At 43.9% G+C, this 20,397-nt stretch overlaps 1 protein-coding gene across 1 annotated transcript in view; it reads right to left on the reverse strand.

Annotated features, from left to right (window-relative positions):
* The window catches only part of LOC115475156 (unconventional myosin-X-like), a 272,052-nt gene that overhangs the window by 249,852 nt on the left and 1,803 nt on the right, over nt 1–20,397 (reverse strand). The window contains exons 2-8 of the mRNA XM_030210897.1: nt 14,916–15,103; nt 11,495–11,629; nt 6,334–6,458; nt 5,080–5,093; nt 3,065–3,149; nt 1,177–1,280; nt 693–822 (exon numbers count right to left, since the gene is read on the reverse strand). Coding sequence (XP_030066757.1) covers nt 693–822; nt 1,177–1,280; nt 3,065–3,149; nt 5,080–5,093; nt 6,334–6,458; nt 11,495–11,629; nt 14,916–15,103 — 781 coding nt within the window. The remainder of the gene's footprint in view (nt 1–692; nt 823–1,176; nt 1,281–3,064; nt 3,150–5,079; nt 5,094–6,333; nt 6,459–11,494; nt 11,630–14,915; nt 15,104–20,397) is intronic.

The raw sequence follows: 20,397 nt of genomic DNA on the forward strand, positions 1-20,397 counted from the left end.
AACGATCTGTAAAATCCAATGCGGAACACAAACAAACAGATCAGTATAATATCCAAACAAACTTTATTGAGGATACCGTATATGAGATAAATGCCCTCTTGATGGGCCGGCAACATGTTTTGTAAACATTCATTGTTAAAACTTAAAACATCTTTCCATGGAGAGAAAGACATGATTCCCGCCAGAGCGGGTTCAAGAATGCCCAACAATACGGTATCCTCAATAAAGTTTGTTTGGATATTATACCCATCTGTTTGTTTGTCTCCCCCCAGAGAGAAACCCAATCCATCAAAAGTTCTGAGGGAACTACTGTAAGCAAATCCTAATTACTACATATAGCTCAATACAAATTCAGAGACGGCATCATTCTGGTACACTTGGGGGTGTATTTTCAAAGCAGTTAGATGGGATGAGGGGGAGGGGATGGGATTTCTGTGCTTACAATCAAAGCGGTTTACGTAGTATATACAGGTACTTATTTTGCACCTGGGGCAATGAAGGGTTACGTGACTTGCCGAGAGTCACAAGGACCGGCAGTGGAAATCACACCCAGTTCCCCTGGTTTTCAGGCTGCTTGCACTAACCATTAGGCTGCTCCTCCTATGGAATTTTGTAAGTCTGCTTTGAAAATGAACCCCTCTTAACTGCTTACCAGGGTCACCCAGTATGAGCTGATCGATGCTGGTGGTTACCTGCTTTGCTAGTAATCTGTGCTCCACCAGTTGTCATAAATTCAATGTTTCCCAGATGTAGGATGCCAGAAAGAAGTCGAAACACATCTTGAATTTCTTCTGGGCTGAAGTCCATCACCTTGAAGGCTCTCTATTCAAAACATAGCATGTCAAATACTTTCACATCAATTATAAGACAAACACATTGCAGGCCGTCTAAAGGTAAAGGTGGAAATCGTGCATCTAGAGAACAGGAAAACTGGAGAAAATGCATAGGCTAAGAAAGATATGAGGTAACCATGGATACAGCAGGAAGATGAGAAAAAAGTAGGGACAGAGGAGGATATCAGGAGAAGAACAAGGCTGGAGAAAACAGGAGAGGAAATGGCCTGGAGGTACCAGAAAGGGCATCGGCTGGAGGTCCAGGATGAGAGTGGGATGGGAGTTGCAGATGGAATTGCAGAAAGTAGGTTAGAGGTTTAGGAATGAGAGGGAAGCATTTTACCATGATTTTGTTAAACATATCCATGTCATTCAGGTTCTCATCTTTTAGACAGCCAGTCTGGTTGAGGTAGTGGTATGTCTCTGGTTCGGAGATACACAGGGCATCTAGAGGTGAAACGTGACTTCAGAAAAAGGAGATAACTGGGAACTTCTTTATCATACTCAAGTCCTATCAAGAAAGACTGGAAGCTTCATGCCAAAACGCACCCTTAAAATGAATGTACCAGTCATTGAAATAATCTATGAAAGCCCTGACATACCAAATCTATGAGAAAATACCTCTGGAGCTCACTCAGCCCCAGGGCCAACACATTTTCAAGTCTGTCTGGGAGTTTTTGAAATTTCACATGTCTTTCCATCTTCACTCTAACTCTCCCAAATGAAGCAAAGGAGAGGGATGCTGATCAAAATCAAACTCAGAAGTTTTTGATTTCCAAAAATATATCTTTACATTTGGGAAAATAAGCAGCTTATCCTGGGGAATCTATGTATGTTTTGGGATTCTGCCAGGTACCTGGATTGGCAACTACTGGAAACATGATTCTAGGCTTCAAGGACTGACTCAGGAGGCAATTCTTTTAGGGGCCTTTTAACAAAGGAGCGAGAGGGGTAATGTGTGGGTAGCATACGCCCAATCAGCACTGCAGTGGGGGTAGCATGTGTGCCCCGTGGTAATTCCCAGTTCGGCATTTGCCAAATCCTGTAGTAGAAAATAATTTTCTATTTTCTACCATGGTAGGTGTTCCACGTTAGTTGCCATATGGGTAGCATATGAGGTCTTACCGCTAGGTCAATGGATGGTGGTAACAGCTCATCCTGTAAATAGGTGCGTGCTCATTTTAATAGTAGCACAGGCCCATTAAAAAATAGCCCAGCGCTTGCCTAAAAGATTCACCCACATTACCACAAGCCACTTTTTACCACAGCTTGAAAGTTTTATAACCAAAAGTAGGCCTGAGAGCTGACTCCTCACATATAGACCCCAAGGCTTGTTATGAGATTTCCCTCTTACTAGGGGATAACTTTCCAAATTGAAGAACTTTTACCACTTCAACTCATAGTAAACACCTAACTTATCCAGCAGTGGAACAGTACATTTCTTTCCTGTAAGTAATCAACATTCAATCCATGCAATCTATTTAGTTTCTCTGTGTTGGAGAGAAAGGCCTCAGTTTCAGCTGGAATTACACCATGAAAATGTGACCTCTTACTAGAGGGAAGTCTTGTCTCACCCACCTTTCTGCACTAGTGTCACAATGAAACACGATATCAGCCACAGAAGAGCCACTGGGCAATCCTGCACCTCACAGCTAGGGGGCCCCGTTACAACTGGCAGAGTGATGTCTGTCTAGCCAGTCCTGCCACCTTCTCAGTTCAAGGTGAGTCCAGATCCAAATCCAACCCCCCCTGTCTGATTTATTTTGGTGGAAACAGTTGAATCCTTAGGTGAGCCAGCCCCTGAACCATTTTGCCCCTCCTTTACATGCTAGATACATTCAAGACTGCTGTTCATAATGTGCCAAGAGGTGCATGTTCATCCCCAGGGTAAGGCTGGGTTTTTTCCCTATACCTTCATTTATTTATTTATTTGAAAAACTTGATATATCGCTATTCACAAAAAAATAGTCAATCACATGGGCTAGTCAGTAATTTTGCATTGTGCTATTGTGAGAAAAGGCCGTGAGTCATTTTTTATTGTCACAGAGCCCACTTCTTGTTGTTCATCTTCGTCTCACAAGTCTCCTGGCTATTGGCTTCTCTGGTCTTCACCTACCCCTCAATGTCTACCTCATATCTACTTTCCTAGTCTTGCCATGGAAAGTTCTCCAGCCTTCTTACCTTCCTTCTTTCCAGGCCATGCAAAAGCATGTGAGAAGCAGCCTCCTTACCTTTCTCATCCTGGCTGGTGGCTGCAAGGAGTGCATAAAAGATGTGGTAATTCCTTTCCCCTGGGTTCTGTCGCACAACTCTGTTCTGAAAAGGCGAGAGTGAGTGATGTGAGTTTCTGCCTGATATATAATAAAGCATGACAGAGGCAGGTGAAGGTTTGCTTTAGTCACGTCACCTCTCCGTTGTGCAGAAAATCAGTCAGGAAACTCTGAGATAAGACAGTCATTAAATAGAGCCAAATGAAAAACCCACAGCACATAGAACCAAATGCCCTCATCCCACCCCCATGAACATAAAGCAACCTGAAAACTGAGCTACAGACCCTTCCCGGTGTAAAACAAGCAGTAGGCTAAAACCACACGGACATAAAGCATGACACATGCCAAAACCACACTGACATAAAGCATGACATATGCTCAAAGCAACCCACCAACACAAATAGGCACCTAAAGTTATGTACATCAAAAGTACCAAGAGCTTGAAGTGCGCAAACACAGATTTGATGGCGTTCTAAGGTGAACCAAATTAACACCAATCATTAACCTAGACTACGTGGATGTGTCTAAATTTTACACCAAAGCAGCTTTACTATTCTACAACAGCTTAGCTGCCCATATGCATCAGTATACAAATGGGGCCAAGCACACCCCATCGTGCCATCTCAGATGAGGTGCCAAGTTATAGAAATGTCCCCAAAATGATCACCTTGTTCATCCCTCAATGAAACATGCAGCAGCTCCCCCAATGCAAAAAGCATGATGGAATCTGACCAACCTCTATCACTGAAAGCAAGCCACACCCAGAGCTCTCTTGGCCCCCACAAAGCAAGCCACACCCACAGCCCCCTCCCCCTACCTGATGAAAAGCAAGCCACATCCAGAATCCTCTCAACCCCCACACCAGACACAAAGCAAGCCACACCCAGACACCCTCACCTGATGCAAAGCAAGATACACCCAGAGACTCCTCACCCCCCACAAACCAAGCCACACCCAGAACCTCCTTAACCCCTGCACCTGTTGCAAAGCAAGACACACCCAGAGCCTCCTCAACCCCCACCTGATTCAAAGCAACCCACACCCAGAGACTCCTCACTCCCCCTCATCACCACCCAATGCAAAGCAAGAGACAACCATAGCCCCTTTATCTCCTGCAAAGGAAACCACACACAGAGACCCTTCACCCTCCCCACCCAATGTAAAGCAAGTCACGCCCAGAGACCCCTCACCCTTGCCACCCAGTGTAAAGCAAGCCACACCTAGAACCCCCTCACCCCCACAAAACAAACTATACCCAGAACCCCTCACTCACCACCAGATGCAAAGCAAGCCACACCCAGAGATCCCACAAAGCAAGCCACACCCAGAGCCCCTTCAACCCCCACATGATGCAACGCAAGAAATTTCCAGAGCCCCCCTCATTCCCTTATCTAATACAAAGCAAGCCATGCCCAGAGCCCCTTCACCCCCCCCTACGCCCTTGATGGAAAGCAAGCCACACCCAGCGCACCTTCAGCCCCCACTTAATGCAAACAAAGCCACACCCAACCCCCTTTACCCCAGTACCCAATGTAAAACAAGCCACACTCAGAGCGCCCTCACCCACACTCACACCTAGAGCCCTCTAGCCCTCCCCCCCCCCCAGGACCTCATTCAAAGCAGTGCCGTGGAATGGTTTGCTTGTGATGGACTGTGAGATACAGTTTGTCGTTCTTGTGGTTGCAGTGCTGTGGAATGGTTTGGTTGTGACTGGTTGTGAGATATAATTTACAGGAAAAGCCTGGGTTGGTTTTTTTTTTTACTTGAAGATGCAGACTTGACGATTTTGCAGTTTGCCTCATTGTTCTTCTACTTTTTAGAAGAGAGTGGATCCTGTGAGCTCTCGGGGAGAAGTTTATTTTCAGCCCATTTTGGAGAGGGAGGAGTAGCACTCATTCTTCAGTGGTTAGCTGGAGTTGAATAGTGGTTGGGGTGGATGAGATGGGAGACAACATACTCTCCCCAATGTAACTTACCTTCTCAAGTAAATCTGAGAAAAACATTAAGGATAAACAGGAAGTGAACAAAGGAATCAAAACTCAGTGCTCTGGAGGCAGAACCAGAGAAAAAAACCCCCAACTTTCCTTGCACTTGGTGGAGAAGAAAGGAATCTCTTCCCAAGGTCCATCAGGGAGAGAAGTAAAGACTCTTTGCCCAGCGTCTCCTCCTACCTGGAGGAACAACACAGGCTCACTCCCAAAGCTTTCTTCCTGGAGAACTGAGGTGAGGAATGTGGCCTAGTGGTTAGGGTGGTGGACTTTGGTCCTGGGAAACTGAGTTCAATTCCCAGCACAGGCAGCTCCTTGTGCCTCTGGGCAAGTCAGTTAACCCTCCATTGCCTGCCGCATTGAGCCTGCCATGAGTGGGAAAAGTGTGGGGTACAAATGTAACAAAAAAAAAAAAACTGTAGCTGATAGAGGGTAGGTTGGTGGCCACCTGGGTTGACAGAGGGAGTGGGAGTGTATTTTAGGCCTTTCCATTAAGTACACAGAAGGGTCTCTGTGTTTTTATATAATTAACCCTGAAAAGCTATTGAAATTGAGGGTAAATAAAGCAGAGACATTGAGAGGCGGTTGGCTTGGCGGAGTTTAGAAAAGGTTTGGACGGCTTCCTAAAGAAAAGGTCCATAGACCATTATTAAATGGACTTGGGGAAAATCCACCATTTCTGGGATAAGCAGTATAGAATGTTTTGCACTTTTTTTGGGATCTTGCCAGGTATTTGTGGCCTGGATTGGCCACTGTTGGAAACAGGATGCTGGGCTTGATGGACCTTTGGTCTTTCCCAGTATGGCAATACTTTTGTACTTATGAGCAGCTTGGGAGTCAGTGTAGACACCTGCACATAAAGAATGCATGAAGCTATGTATTTATAGACTAAGTAAGGAAATAGCAATTCTGCTTAACCCCCACCCCTGGAAACATCTATGCTAGAGTCACTTGTACATGGGGGTAATTTGACTTCCTTACACTGTCATATATGTAGGAGAATGCCTTTAGAGTTGAGGGTTTTGTTTAATTTCTCCTTCCACTGGAGGGAGGGGGTCTGTTTGTCCCATTTCTCTATCTGAAAACAGGGGTGAGAGGTTTATCCTGTTTCTCTCTCTCTCTCTGGGAAGAGGCTTGCCTTGATTACCAGTTAGGAGCGACCACCATTCACCTGCCCCCCACTCCAGACATTCCCTCTTTCTCCCTTTGCTCGTCCTCCCCAACTCCAGGAGATAAGGATACAGTGGATAATTCGTCCTCCCTGAAGGTGTCCAAGCTGGGAGAACTGCAGCAGAATAAACTTTCCAAAGCGACTGGAATTATTGTTATAAATTGTCTTGGCATTTCCGAAGGCCTCCAGGATAGGGCTGGGGAAGGAATGCAATCATTATACTACTAGAGAGGTGTCCAACAGAAGCAGACTGACAGGCAAAGACATCCTAAAAAACATGCAGATATCCATCTAAAGGACGCGTATTCAACTGCGTGGTAACGTACCTGCAGACTCACGCTTACACACAGGGCTGGCAAAAGGGGTTGTGGTGCCCTGAGTCACTTTTTCCTTTGGTGCCCTCCCCCACTTCTTGAGGCCAATGATCCATGCAGATATCGGGAGTCAGTGGCAGCTCAAGGCAATCTGTTGTCTTAGGTGAGGGATGAACTGTGGCAACCCTCTCCCCCACCAAGGCTTCTAAAATTGGGAGAGGGGGCCCTCCTCAATCGAGCAGCAGGGGGTCCCCCCACTAAGGTCAGATGGCGTTTCCAAGAAAAAAGAAAGCAACATATTCTAAGGCTATATAGGGTACCAAATGTCCGAGTATCTTGTGACCTGGCTTGGCTATTGTTTGGAAACAGGATACTGGGCTAGATGGACCATTGGTCTGACCCAGTTTGGTTACTCTTATGTTCTTATTGCCTCAAGGCAAGAGACTTTGTAATTCTGAGAACTGAATCAGTGGGTGGAGATGGAAATCTGAAGAGAGGAAGCTTTATTGCAGAGAAGGGACCAATAGGAACAGAACTTGAGACCAGGTAGTAGAGGTGGTCCTACAGGGCAAGATTGGAGAGAAAGATCATACTCTATCTGACCCACCAGGACAGAGGTATTAGGAATAATCAGGAAATGACTGTAGGTAAATAAAGGAGCCAAGCTTGGCTGAGAAAGGGAGGAGGCCTTTGCAGGAGAATAGACCACTAGTAACAAGCTTTATGCAAAGAAACAGGGGTGACTGCATTAGATGTGAGCCTATATTACACACAATGCATTGCTCATATATCTTTGCAGTGAGTGAGTGCAGCAGTGAAAATCCTTAGAAGTGAAAATAACAGTAAAGGCATTAAACATATTTTAAGGCTACATTATAAAACAACTGTAAGGCTGCCGGGGGGGGGGGGGGGGGCAGAACAATAAGATCTCTAAAGGAGTGATAGGGAGAGTAGATGGAACGGAGGGGCAAACTGGATAGGCCACAAGGTCTTTATCTGACTTCTCCTCAGTTCATCTTTCTCTTTGTCTCATCTTTCTGTGGTGATATGAACATCCAAACTGGATGCCTGGGTGGGAATGAGGTATAAATGTGTGCAGTTGTGTGAGATAGTTTTGGGGTAAGTATGTGACTTTTTTGGGAATGGACTTTGGGAGAAAGTGTGTCATATAGGGAAGTGGCCAGTGAGCAGGGCTTGCATACCCTAAATAAACCTTCAGCTTTGTGGCCCCTCTAGGGGAGGCTCATGACCCTGTTACACTCCTCCCCATCCCTCTAGATAGTTCAGCCTCTCCATGTCCTGTTTCTAACCACCCCTCCCCCAGCATCTTTTTTTCCTCTCCCCCCCCCCCCCCCCAATTGGCCAGGTTCTCATTTCCTCTTGTTTTCCCTACCCCCCCCCCCCCCCCAAATTCTCTTCCCACTTTTGGGCCTGCCACTCCTTACCTCCTTCAGTGCCAACTCCAAACTTAAAAAGAGTGAGAGCTGCACGTGTCCTATAAGTACAGACCTGCACTAAAGTGCCTCATGTCCTGCATCTCCCTGAAAGGAAATCTGCCTCACTGGAGGGCTGGATAATACAGCAGGTGAACCCAGGCCTATTATTACAGGGTCTATGCAGCACTCGCTCTTTTTGAAGCTTTGGGGCCAGTGCAGGAGGACATGGGGAAGGGGGGCCGTGGTGGCAGGAGTAAGGTTCTTCCACATGCTGGTACCTCACTGTTGCCTTCTAAACTGTTCCCTAGGCAGACACCTAGGCTGATAGTGCCAGGACCAGCCCTTGCAGTGAGTGCAGTAGCAAGAGGAGTTTGGGTCCTGCATAAGTGTGTATTTTTTGGTGTATTGTACTGAATGAATGTTTGTGAGGTTTTATTTTAGTGTATTATAGTGAATGAATATGTGGGTTTTTTTTGTGTATTGTACTGAATCTTTTTTGTGTATTGTACTGCATGAATGTGTGTGATTTTTTTTAGTGTATTATAGTGAATGAATATGTGAAGGTTTTTTTGTGTATTGTACTTTTTGTGTGTATTGTACTGAATGAATGTGTGTGAGGGGGTTTTTTAGTGTATTATAGTGAATGAATATGTGGGTTTTTTTTTGTGTATTGTACTGAATCTTTTTTGTGTATTGTACTGCATGAATGTGTGTGATTTTTTTTAGTGTATTATAGTGAATGAATATGTGAAGGTTTTTTTGTGTATTGTACTTTTTGTGTGTATTGTACTGAATGAATGTGTGTGAGGGTTTTTTTTAGTGTATTATAGTGAATGAATATGTGGGGGTTTTTTTGTGTATTGTACTGAATCTTTTTTGTGTATTGTACTGCATGAATGTGTGTGATTTTTTTTAGTGTATTATAGTGAATGAATATGTGAAGGTTTTTTTGTGTATTGTACTTTTTGTGTGTATTGTACTGAATGAATGTGTGTGAGGGGGTTTTTTAGTGTATTATAGTGAATGAATATGTGGGTTTTTTTTGTGTATTGTACTGAATCTTTTTTGTGTATTGTACTGCATGAATGTGTGTGATTTTTTTTAGTGTATTATAGTGAATGAATATGTGAAGGTTTTTTTGTGTATTGTACTTTTTGTGTGTATTGTACTGAATGAATGTGTGTGAGGGGGTTTTTTAGTGTATTATAGTGAATGAATATGTGAGGGTTTTTTGTGTATTATTCTGAATGACTGTATGGGGGGTTTTGGTGTACTATAGTGAATGAGTGTGTGAATTTAGTGTCTTGTACTTAATGAGCGTGTTTTTTGGTGTACTGATCTGAATGACTGTTTTTGATACACTGTACTGAATAACTGTGTGGGGGGCCTTTTCTTTTTCTTTTGTGTACTGTACTGGGGCAGTTTCCCAAAAACATTTCCACTCATGAACAGGTAATTTATTCATGATCTGGACACTGATGAGAACAGACCCAGATATGCTAATGCAGGGATTTCATTTTTAAATCCTCATGCCCGCATTTCACAGATTATTTGTATCTCCAGAGTTGCATTTTAAAGACTCCCTGTGACAATTCCTGTTGCCCTGTTGAAAATTGTCCTCCTCTACTTATGTTAATCTGAGGATAAGGGGTGGGAAGGAAAATTGTCAAAGTCTTCTCTGCAGGTAAAACAGCATTTTCCCCACAGGAATGATATATTTGAATATTGCCCACCCTGTGGGTAAAAGCATTGTTCTACCACAGCTGTACTTTAACCCTCAGGTGGGGTCAGGGAGAGGAGTAAGATAAGGCATGTAGCTTTGTGTTTGAATAAATAACCCAAAAATTCTGCACAGCAAAGGAAGTGCCACTGTCTGATGCTGCATTTTCCTTGCACAATTATCAAAGCTAGAGCAAATACTTTCACTTGGAAAACTAGTGCAATGAGCCCATCGGGACTTTGCAGTAATATGGGCAGCACGAAAATTCTCTCAGGTCTGGAAGTTCTTTAGGTAACGTTCTCAGGGCCCTATGGATTGTGTCTGAGTTGGTGATCTAGGGAGGGGGACTGCATGTAATATTTTGTAAGTCCACAGCTATACTAGGTATATGGTTCTGTGTAAGCGTGTATCAGCATGTATGTTATGTATGTGAACATAAGAATAACCATACTGGGTCAGACCAATGGTCCATCTAATCCCAGTATCCTGTTTCCAACAGTGGTCAATTCAGGTCACGAGTATCTGGCAGAAACTCAAATAGTGGCAACATTCCATGTTAACAATCCCAAGGCAAGCAGTGGCTTCCCCCATGTCCACCTCAATAACAGACTTTTCCTCCAGGAACTTGTCCAAACCTTTTTTAAATCCAGATACGCTAACTGACAATACCACATTCTCCAGTAACGAGTTCGATTAACTGTACATTGAGTGAAAAAATATTTCCTCCTATTTGTACTAGTTTTTGAAAGAGTGAAAAATCGATTCACTTCTACTTGTTCTACACCACTCAGGATTTTGTACACCTCAATGATATCTCCCCTCAGCCGTCTCTTTTCCAAGCTGAAGAGCCCTAACCTCTTTAGCCTTTCCTCATACGAGAGGAGTTCCATCCCCTTTATCATTTTGGTCGCTCTTCTTTGAACCTTTTCTAATTCCGCTATATCTTTTTTGAGTTGCGGCAACCAGAATTGAACGCAATACTCAGCATATTGTCTACAATGAAACATAAATCTTTTTCTTGAGTGCTGTCTCCTAAGGTGGACCTAACATCTGGCAACTATGATTCAGATTATTCTTCCCAATGTGCATCACTTTGCATTTATCTACATTTTTTTACTATCTGAATATATTTTAACAACTTTGAATAGTTTTGTGTCATCTGCAAATTTAATTGCTTCACTCATCATTCCATTTTCCAGGTCATTTACAAATGTTAAATAGCACAAGTCCCAGTACAGATCCCTGCGGCACTCCACTATTTACCCTCTTCCACTGAGAAAAATGGCCATTTAACCCTACACTTTTCTGTCCAATGACCAATTCCTAATACACAACAGAACATTGCCTCCTATCCCATGACTCTTTCATTTTCTTAGGAGTCTCCATGAGGAACTTTGCCAAAAGCTTTCTGAAAACCTAGATACACTACATCAACCGGCTCACCTTTATCCACATGTTTATTCACGCCTTCAAAGAAATGAAGCAAATTGGTGAGGCAAGACATCCCTTGGCTGAACCTATGCTGACTCTGTCCCATTGAACCATGTTTGTCTATGTGTTAAGTAATTTTATTCTTTATAAGTTTCAACTATTTTGCCCAGCACTTACGGGTCTGAAATTTCCCAGATCACCCCTGGAACCCTTTTTAAAAACTGGCATTTCATTGGCCACCTGCCAATCTTCAGGTACTACAGGCAATTTCATTGATTGATAAGCAATTTCATGTTTGAGTGGGTCACATTCACCACCTCCCTCTGGATACCTGCTCTCCATAACAGCATCCTCCACGCAGGTGGTCTTCTCCACTGAGGAAGCTCCACATGAGCTCTGGCTCATGACTGAGAAGAATTTCAACAGCAGCTTGGTGCTTTCTGTTTTACCAGCTCCACTTTCCCCACTAGAAATACAAACATGAGAAGAAAAAGCAGATAACGAAACTCAAGAAACTTGTACCATTTGCAAACGACTCCATGAATATGTATTCAAAAGAACTTAGTTACACAGAAGCATAAGCATCATTATGGCGTGGCAAATGTGATCCTTATAAATTGACTTGCCGCCAATTTCCCACCCCAAACGCAGGGCTTTTTTCCTGCCAGCACCTGCCCTGGGGCTTTTCTCTTCGGTTGACGCCTTTTGGCCAATGGACGGCTCTGCCTGTTGGTTCAGTTTAAATTTGCATGGAACAGTGGAAGCAGCGCACTCCACAGCCTCTCTCTTCACAAGCCTGACTTTGTTGGACAACATGTGTAAAAAGAGGACGGAGAGCCTGCAAAGAGATCTGCTATGGCATATGCTGCTTCCTTCCGCTCTTCCATGCAAGTTTAAACAGAGCTAGCAGGCAGGGGAGGTGTAAATCATGGAGAAATGCCTCAGGAATATCTGCCTTATCCCTGTTTTACAAAGTGTTGGTGTGGGCGTGTAGGGATTGAGGAGGTCCTGAAGACAGGCACTGCTGGTTCTCAGACACAGTGGGCGGCACTGTTCAGGACAGTTTGGAAGGGGTGCTGGCCTGATAAAGTACACTACTATTACTAATTATTTCTATAGTGCTACTAGATGTACGCAGCACTGTACACATTATATGCAGGTACTTTCTCTGTCCCTAGAGGGCAGCACTGTACACATTATATGCAGGTACTTTCTCTGTCCCTAGAGGGCTCACAATCTAAGTTTTTGTAGCTGGGGCAATGGAGGGTTAAGTGACTTGCCCAAGGTATATACTGGAAGAGAGGAGGGAAAGAGGAGACATGATAGAGACGTTTAAATATCTCAAGGGCATTTATGTACAGGAAGAGAGCCCTTTTCAAATGAAGGAGAGCTCTGGAATGAGGGGGCATATGACAAAGTTAAGAGGGAATAGGCTTAGGAGTAACCTAAGGAAGTATTATTTCACAGAAAGGGTGGTGGAGGTGTGGAATGGCCTCCCGGTGGAGGTTGTGGAGTCGAGGACTGTTCCAGAATTTAAAAAGGCATGGGATAAGCATGTGGGATCGCTTAGGAACAGGAAGAGGATGGGCAGACTGGATGGGTCATATGGCCTTTATCTGCTGTCATATTTCTATGTTTCTAGATCACAAGGGGCTGCAGTGGGAACTCAACCCAGGTTACCAGAATCAAAGCCTGCTGCACTAACTATTAGGGACAGGGGGAAGAGGTGAAGGATAAAGACATTAGGGAAAGGAGAGGGGAAGCTACAGGATGGAGGGAAGACATGGAGGAGACAGAATTGAGTGGAAAATAAGGGAGAGAAATGTAGGAAAAGGGAAAACTGTAGAAGGGAGTAGAAAATGGAAAATATCAGAGAGAAATGGAGTAGAAGAAAAAGGAAGGGAGACCAATGTATATGTGAGGGAGAAGGTTAGCAGTGTGTGAGAACTGATGGGAGCAAGCTATATATGTAAGAGAGTAGGGGAGTGAAATGTGTGTGGGGGGGGGGGGGAGAGTGTGAAGAAAACAATTGCAGAATAGGTTAAAGAGAAACAGCAAAAAATGATAAAACAATAGACATGAGAATGAGATCAGCAAGAGAAGAAAGGGGCAGGAGGTAAGAAACATCTACAAAACCTTAAATCACTGGTTCCCAAACCTGGTCCTGGAGGATACCCACAATGAATATTCATGAGATAGAAGTTCTGAGAGAAGAGGACATTTCTCTGCGTAAGTGAACATTATTTTGCTCTGTGCTTTGGGAACTTAAATACTGAGGTTTAAAAGAGGAATTGAAGGTTATTGAGAGACAGAATTTAAAAAAAAAAACGTTATTAACTAGTATCCATACCTTTTCCTCCATAGTTTTAAAACTTGAACTTTCTGCCACAGCATTAGCAGATAGCCTCTAGAAGGCACAACAGGGCCTAGTTCAGTCTTCATTCCCACCCCTCTCCCCAGCTCCCACACACCCTACCACATCTCTTCATTTATAGTCAATTATTCTAATTAGGATAACAAAAGGATAATTTTCATTAGAATTTTAATTATATTTAATTAGTTTCTGAGAAGCAAACACTAAATAATTTATACCGTATAATCTTAATTCTCTTTATATTAATCTAATATCCCTAGTACCTTAAGAAGTTTTAATTAAACAACTCTATAATAGTAAGATGCCGACAGCAATCCAGCAGCGAGAGGGGTGGTATCCAGTATTTTGCACTGAGTGTCACATGTATGATTATCTCCCAGTTGGTGAGAGATTATTCGTGTGTGCTCGATGCATACAGCTCCTAGCTCTCAGAGAACAAGTCCATTCTCTTGATGCTAGAGTAGCAATGGAGCTGAGGGAGACAGAGAGGTATATAGAGGAGGCCTATAGGGACATTGTAAAGAAGGCTCACCTCCAGTCCGGCAGCCCCTGTACTGCCTTGGAGGAGGAAGATCTCCTAAAAGGACAGCATCACCTTGGTGAAGTTGGAAGTAATTCTGCAGCCAGGACCAGCCCACCAGGGGATGCAATATCCGCTCGCACAGAGGATGTGTTTCCAGGAGCTTCTGCCCAGTGTAAGTAGGTTTTAATACGTCTCTGAGTTACACAAGTGTTTGTCAGGCAGAGATGGTAAAAATCCTATTCTGTAAAAGAATGATGGTGCCTCGTTTTCTCTCTAGAATACTAGTGCAAGCGGGATTTAATGTGTTTGACAGCTACACAAGTGTCTATATGAGTCAGAGAGGGTAAAATCCTATTCTGTAAAAGAATGACTCTGTCTCGATTCCTCTCTAGAATACTAGTATAACCAGGTTATAATGTGTCTCGCAGTTACACAAGTGCTTATGTCAGCCAGAGAGGTGGAGTAATTGTGAGTTCCTCGGTGCAGCATATAAGTGTGCAATTTACAGTATTCAGTAAGTGGTCACCCCACCCTTGTCCTGTCCATGCTCTGCCCCATGTACTCGCCTCTGCAAATGCACACAGTGTAAGTATTGTGCATATTTCCAGAGTAGCAGGTATGCGGCGTGCTGGCATATACACATTAAGTGTGCAGCTGTGCACACACATGCTAATCTGTTACACGTTTGTGCACAGTGAGCACATTATAGTATTGTCCATTAATGTCAAGCGACTCTGATAATGGTTTCCGTAGCCGTGTGGTGACATTTGCTATGTCACTTCCTGCCTTTTTTTAAAAGGTCTCTGATATCTTATGCTGGTATCAGACTTAGTGGTGAACAGTCAGAGTCCCTACCTGATAAGAATGCACTGGTTATCGGGATGCTTCCAGAGGCAGCTGTAACACTCGTTGGCGACGGTAAATATATGGGGAGGCAACTCCCCCAGGTAGTGCTTTCTGTATAGTTCCACAGCCTCCAGACTGTACAGGTCTGCAATGACTTTATACGGATTGACGGACACCAAAATGGAGCCAATATTTGTCTGAAATAAAAGAGAGAAGGATATTTATGTATTTTCACAAGTTCTGTACCACTGTGTGTAAAATTCTAGGCTTTTTACAATGCAACAGAAATAACAAAAACAATAAAACATAGAGGATAAAACAAAGAATGGATGCCATTAGATCCCAGCTCCGATATTGTAATTCACTTAAAAAACCCACACAATATTTAGACAAAGATCCTAAGCCTGTACTGCACAGACCTAACGTGACCCCTCATACCTTAATGTAATGAAATGTTCCCATGAACTCCTATGACTGAACTACAGTCATAAGAACATAAGCATTGCATACTGGGACAGACCAAAGGTCCGTCAAGCCCACTGTCCTGTTTCCAACAGTGGCCAATCCAGGTCACAAGTACCTGGCGAGATCCCAGAACAGTAAAGACTGAATCGTAACAAAGAAAAAGCCACAATTCCCTGTTTTGTAAGGGTAACGTAGGCAGACGCAATGACCCTACTACTACTACTTATCATTTCTATAGCGCTACAAGGCATACGCAGCGCTGTACACCGTACACAAAAAGACAGTCCCTGCTCAAAGAGCTTACAATCTAGATAAGACAGGCAGACAGACAGAACAATTAAGGGTAAGGGAATAAAGAGGTGAGGGTAAAAGGACAGGGCAAGTAAGCAGTGGTTAGGAGTCAAAAGCAGTGGTAAAGAGGTGGGCTTTAAGTTTGGACTTGAAAACAGTCAAAGAGGGGGCTAGACGTACAGGCTCGGGAAGTTTATTCCAGGCGTGAGGTGCAGCAAGATAAAAGGAACTGGAATTAGCAGTAGAGAAGGGGATAGATAAGAGAGATTTATCAACAGAACGGAGTACCCGGGGGGGGGGGGGCGTAGGGAGTGACAAGAGTGGAGAGGTACTGGGGAGCGGCAGAGTGAATGCATTTATAGGTCAATAAAAGAAGTTTGAATTGAATATGGAAACGGATAGGGAGCCAGAAGTGACTTGAGGAGAGGGCTAATGTGAGCATAACGACTTTGGCGGAAAATGAGTCGCGCAGCAGAGTTTTGGACTGATTGAGGAGGAGAGAGATGGCTAAGAGGGAGGCCGGTGAGAAGCAGGTTACAATAATCAAGACGAGAGATGATTAGAGTGTGGATAAGGGTTCTGGTAGAGTGCTCAGAGATGAAGGGACAGATTTTGTTGATGTTATAGAGAAAGAAACGACAGGTTTTGGCAATCTGCTGAATGTGAGCAGAGAAGGTGAGAGAGGAGTCAAAGATGACTCCAAGGTTACGAGCAGATGAGACAGGGAGAATGAGAGTGCCATCCACAGAAATAGAGAAAGGGGGGAGAGGAGAGGTAGGCTTAGGGGGAAAGTTGAGAAGCTTGGTTTTGGCCATGTTAAGTTTCAGATGACGTTGAGACATCCAGGCAGCGATATCAAACAGGCAGGCTGAAACTTTGGTCTGGATGCTGGTTGAGATTTCGGGGTGGAGAGGTAGATTTGGGAGTCATCAGCATAGAGATAGTATTGAAAGTCATGGGATGATATCAGAGAGCCAAGGGAAGAAGTGTAGATGGAGAACAGGAGAAGACCGAGAACAGAACCCTGAGGTACACCAATTGGTAGAGGGATAGAAGCGGAAGAGGATCCACCAGAGTGTACACTAAAGGTGCGAAGCGAGAGGTAGGAGGAGAGCCAGGAAAGAACAGAGCCCTGGAATCCAAATGAAGACAGCGTATCAAAGAGTAGGCTGTGATCAACAGTGTCAAAAGCGGCGGATAGATCGAGAAGGATGAGGATAGAATAGAGACCTTTGGATTTGGCCAGGAGGGCGAAAGCCAGATTGGAGTGGGTCAAGAACAGCTTGAGATGAGAGAAAGTCAAGACAGCGGCGGTGAACGGCGTGTTCAAATAACTTGGAAAGGAAGGGGAGGAGGGAGATGGGTTGATAGTTGGAAGGACAGGTAGGGTCAAGTGAAGACCCTGAGTAGAAGAAGCGTAGAAAGACCACTAATTGTGCATGCAGCCCCTAATGAAGTCAAGACACAGGATCACATCCACACTGAAGAGAAATACTACAGCAACACACATCTCACAGAGACACAAGAACATACCAGGAGCCAAACTGGGTAAGAGCAATGGTCCAGTATCCTGTAATCCAGGTCACAAGCACTTAGAAAGGATCTCAGGACGCAGATAGAATCCTTGCTACTTATCCTCAGGATGCACAGCGCTTTTCCCAGGGGTCTGTGCTAGGACCGATGCTTTTTAACATATTTGTAAATGATCTAGAGATGGGAGTAGCTAGTGAGGTAATTAAATTTGCTGACGACGCAAAGTTATTCAAAGTTGTTAAATCACAAGAGGATTGTGAAAAATTATAAGAGGACCTTACAAGACTGGGAGACTGGGCGTCTAAATGGCAGATGGCGTTTAATGTGAGCAGGTGCAAAGTGATGCATGTGGAAAAGAGGAACCTGAATTATAGCTACGTGATGCAAGGTTCCACGTTAGGAGTCACTGAACAAGAAATGGATCTAGGCGTCGTTCTTGATGATACGTTGAAACCTTCTGCTCAGTGTGCTGCAGCGGCTAAGAAAGCAAATAGAATGTTAGGTATTATTAGGAAAGGAATGGAAAGGAGTGGAGGAGTAGCCTAGTGGTTAGGGTGGTAGACTTTGGTCCTGGGGAACTGAGGAACTGAGTTTGATTCCCACTTCAGGCACAGGCAGCTCCTTGTGACTCTGGGCAAGTCACTTAACCCTCCATTGCCCCATGTAAGCCGCATTGAGCCTGCCATGAGTGGGAAAGCGTGGGGTACAAATGTAACAAAAAACAAAAATGAGGATGTTATAATGCCTTTGTATCGTTCCATGATGCAACCGCACCTTGAATACTGTGTCCAATTCTGGTCACCGCATATCAAAAAAGATATAGTAGAATTAGAAAAGGTACAGAGAAGGGCGATGAAAATGATAAAGGGGATGGGACAACTTCTCTATGAAGAATGGCTAAAGCAGCTAGGGTTCTTCAACCTGGAGAAAAAACAGCTGAGGGGAGATATGAGAGAGGTGTATAAAATAATGAATGGAGTGGAACGGGTAGACGTGAATCACTTGTTTACTCTTTCCAAAAATACTAAGACTAGGGGCACGCAATGAAGCTACAAAGTAGTAAATTTAAAACGAATCAGAGAAAATATTTCTTGACTCAACGTGTAATTAAACTCTGGAATTCGTTGCCAGAGAATGTAGTAAAAGCAGTTAGCTTAGCGGGGTTTAAAACAGGTTTGGATCGCTTCCTAAAAGAAAAGTTCATAAGCCATTATTGAAATGGACTTGGAGAAAATCCACTGCTTAGTTTTAGGATAAGCAGCATAAAATGTATTGGGATCTTGCCAGGTACTTATGACCTGGATTGGCCACTGTTGGAAACAGGATGCTGGGCTTGATGTCTACTCTGGTCTCTCTCGTACCAACCTGAAAAGGCTACAACACCGCAGTCTGTCTCTTGTGCCATGCTCGCAAACGTGATCCCATCTCACCCGTCCTTAAACACGACCGGTGGTTGCCTATCCAGCAAAGAATTACATACAAAATCTTAGTTCTTACCTTTCAGGCACTCAGACTCAGGGCCCCTTGGTACTTAGCTGCCCTCTCTACCGTATTCCCCAGGACAAATATTCGCTCTATCAACGATCAATGCCTGGTCCTCCCAGGCCCTAGGAGAGCACATCTGGAAAGCACCAGGCAGAGTGCTTTTTTTTTTTTATTGCACCTTTTACCTGGAACAACCTTCTCTTCCATATACGTAGTGTTTTGTCCTGACCAGAAGGTTGCTCTCAATGCCTTGATTGCCGACACAGAGATCCTCCAAGCTATAAAGCATCTTAAATTGGCTAACACTCCGGGGTCAGATGGTCTGGGTTCTGAATTTTATAAAATATTAGGAGGAAAAATTGCAGCCCCCTTTAAAGCTCTGTGTCAGAATTCATGTGAAATGGGCAAGGCAGGCGGGCGGGCACTTGACCCATGAACATATTGTGGTGTTACCTAAACCAGGGTAGGACAAAGAACTTTTGGGTTTATATTGCCTGATATCAGTTCTCAACCAGGATATCAACATTTTTGCTAATATGATGGCTAGACGCCTGGGGAAGGTACTTTCTGATTTGGTAAACACCGAGCTACCCGGTTTTATGCCAGGCAGGTGTGCCTCAACCAATACTCTTAGAGCAATCACTGCCTTACAAGCTAGGGGACATCAGTCCGGGGAATGCTATTTTTATGAGTCTTGATGCAGAGAAAGCATTTGATGACATTTTGTGGGATTATCTCTTCTGGGTCCTTCTTTAATTTGGTACCATGGGGGGATTTGGGGGTGGGATTAGGGCCCTTTACAGCAACCCAACTGCTCAAATTTTGATCAATGAGGCACTGATTCTGTGTTCCATTTAGAACAGGTACTCATCAGGGATGCCCACTCTCACCCATGTTTGTCCCTTCATTAGAACCTCTAGCCTCCAAGATCAGACAATCCAGAGATATTAGGGGAATTACTGTAGGTTCCACAGAGTATAAGATTCATTTATTTGCAGACAATATGCCCATCTTTTTGGACCGAGCTACAGAGACAGTCTTCAAATTGGTCTCCATTATTCTACAATTCGGTTCCTTCTCTGGTCTCAAGATTAATTTTGAACAATCTGAGGCTTTAGCAGTATCCCTTAATTGTAAATGCCAGCAGTTGTCCACATTCCCTTTGCCGTGGTCACCAGGCACTCTAAAGTATCTTGGCGTATACTTCAATCGGAACATGGCAATTATGACTAAAAAGAACATACAGGATAAATTAGATCACATTAAGGTATTATGTCATGGATGGAATGATCTGACAATATCCTTTATGGGTAGGGTGGCTTTGGTTAAAATGATCATGCTCCCGAAGTTACTGTATCCATTACAAATAATGCCCATCAATGCCCATTTGGATAACACACAAGAAGGAAGATACTTATAAGGGGATCATGTGTTCCTTTATTTGGAGGGTTCGACAAGCACATATAGAATACAAGTTGATATGTGATAGACTTATGAGAGGGGTAAATCTACCTAATTTGAGACTATAGAATGTAGCAGCCCTCCTCCACTGGATCCATGAACTGCATATGCCCGAGTACGTGTGGGCAGATTGCACCCCTTCTCAGTTTTTTATACTTTGCATTCTCACCCAAAATGGGGTGCTGTCTCACCTCTTCTGAGGCCCCTGAAATTAGTCTGGGATTGGTGGAGATCTAAATTGGGCTGGGCAGGAGGG

Source organism: Microcaecilia unicolor, chromosome 7 (genome assembly GCF_901765095.1).
Source record: "Microcaecilia unicolor chromosome 7, aMicUni1.1, whole genome shotgun sequence".
NCBI lineage: Eukaryota > Metazoa > Chordata > Amphibia > Gymnophiona > Siphonopidae > Microcaecilia > Microcaecilia unicolor.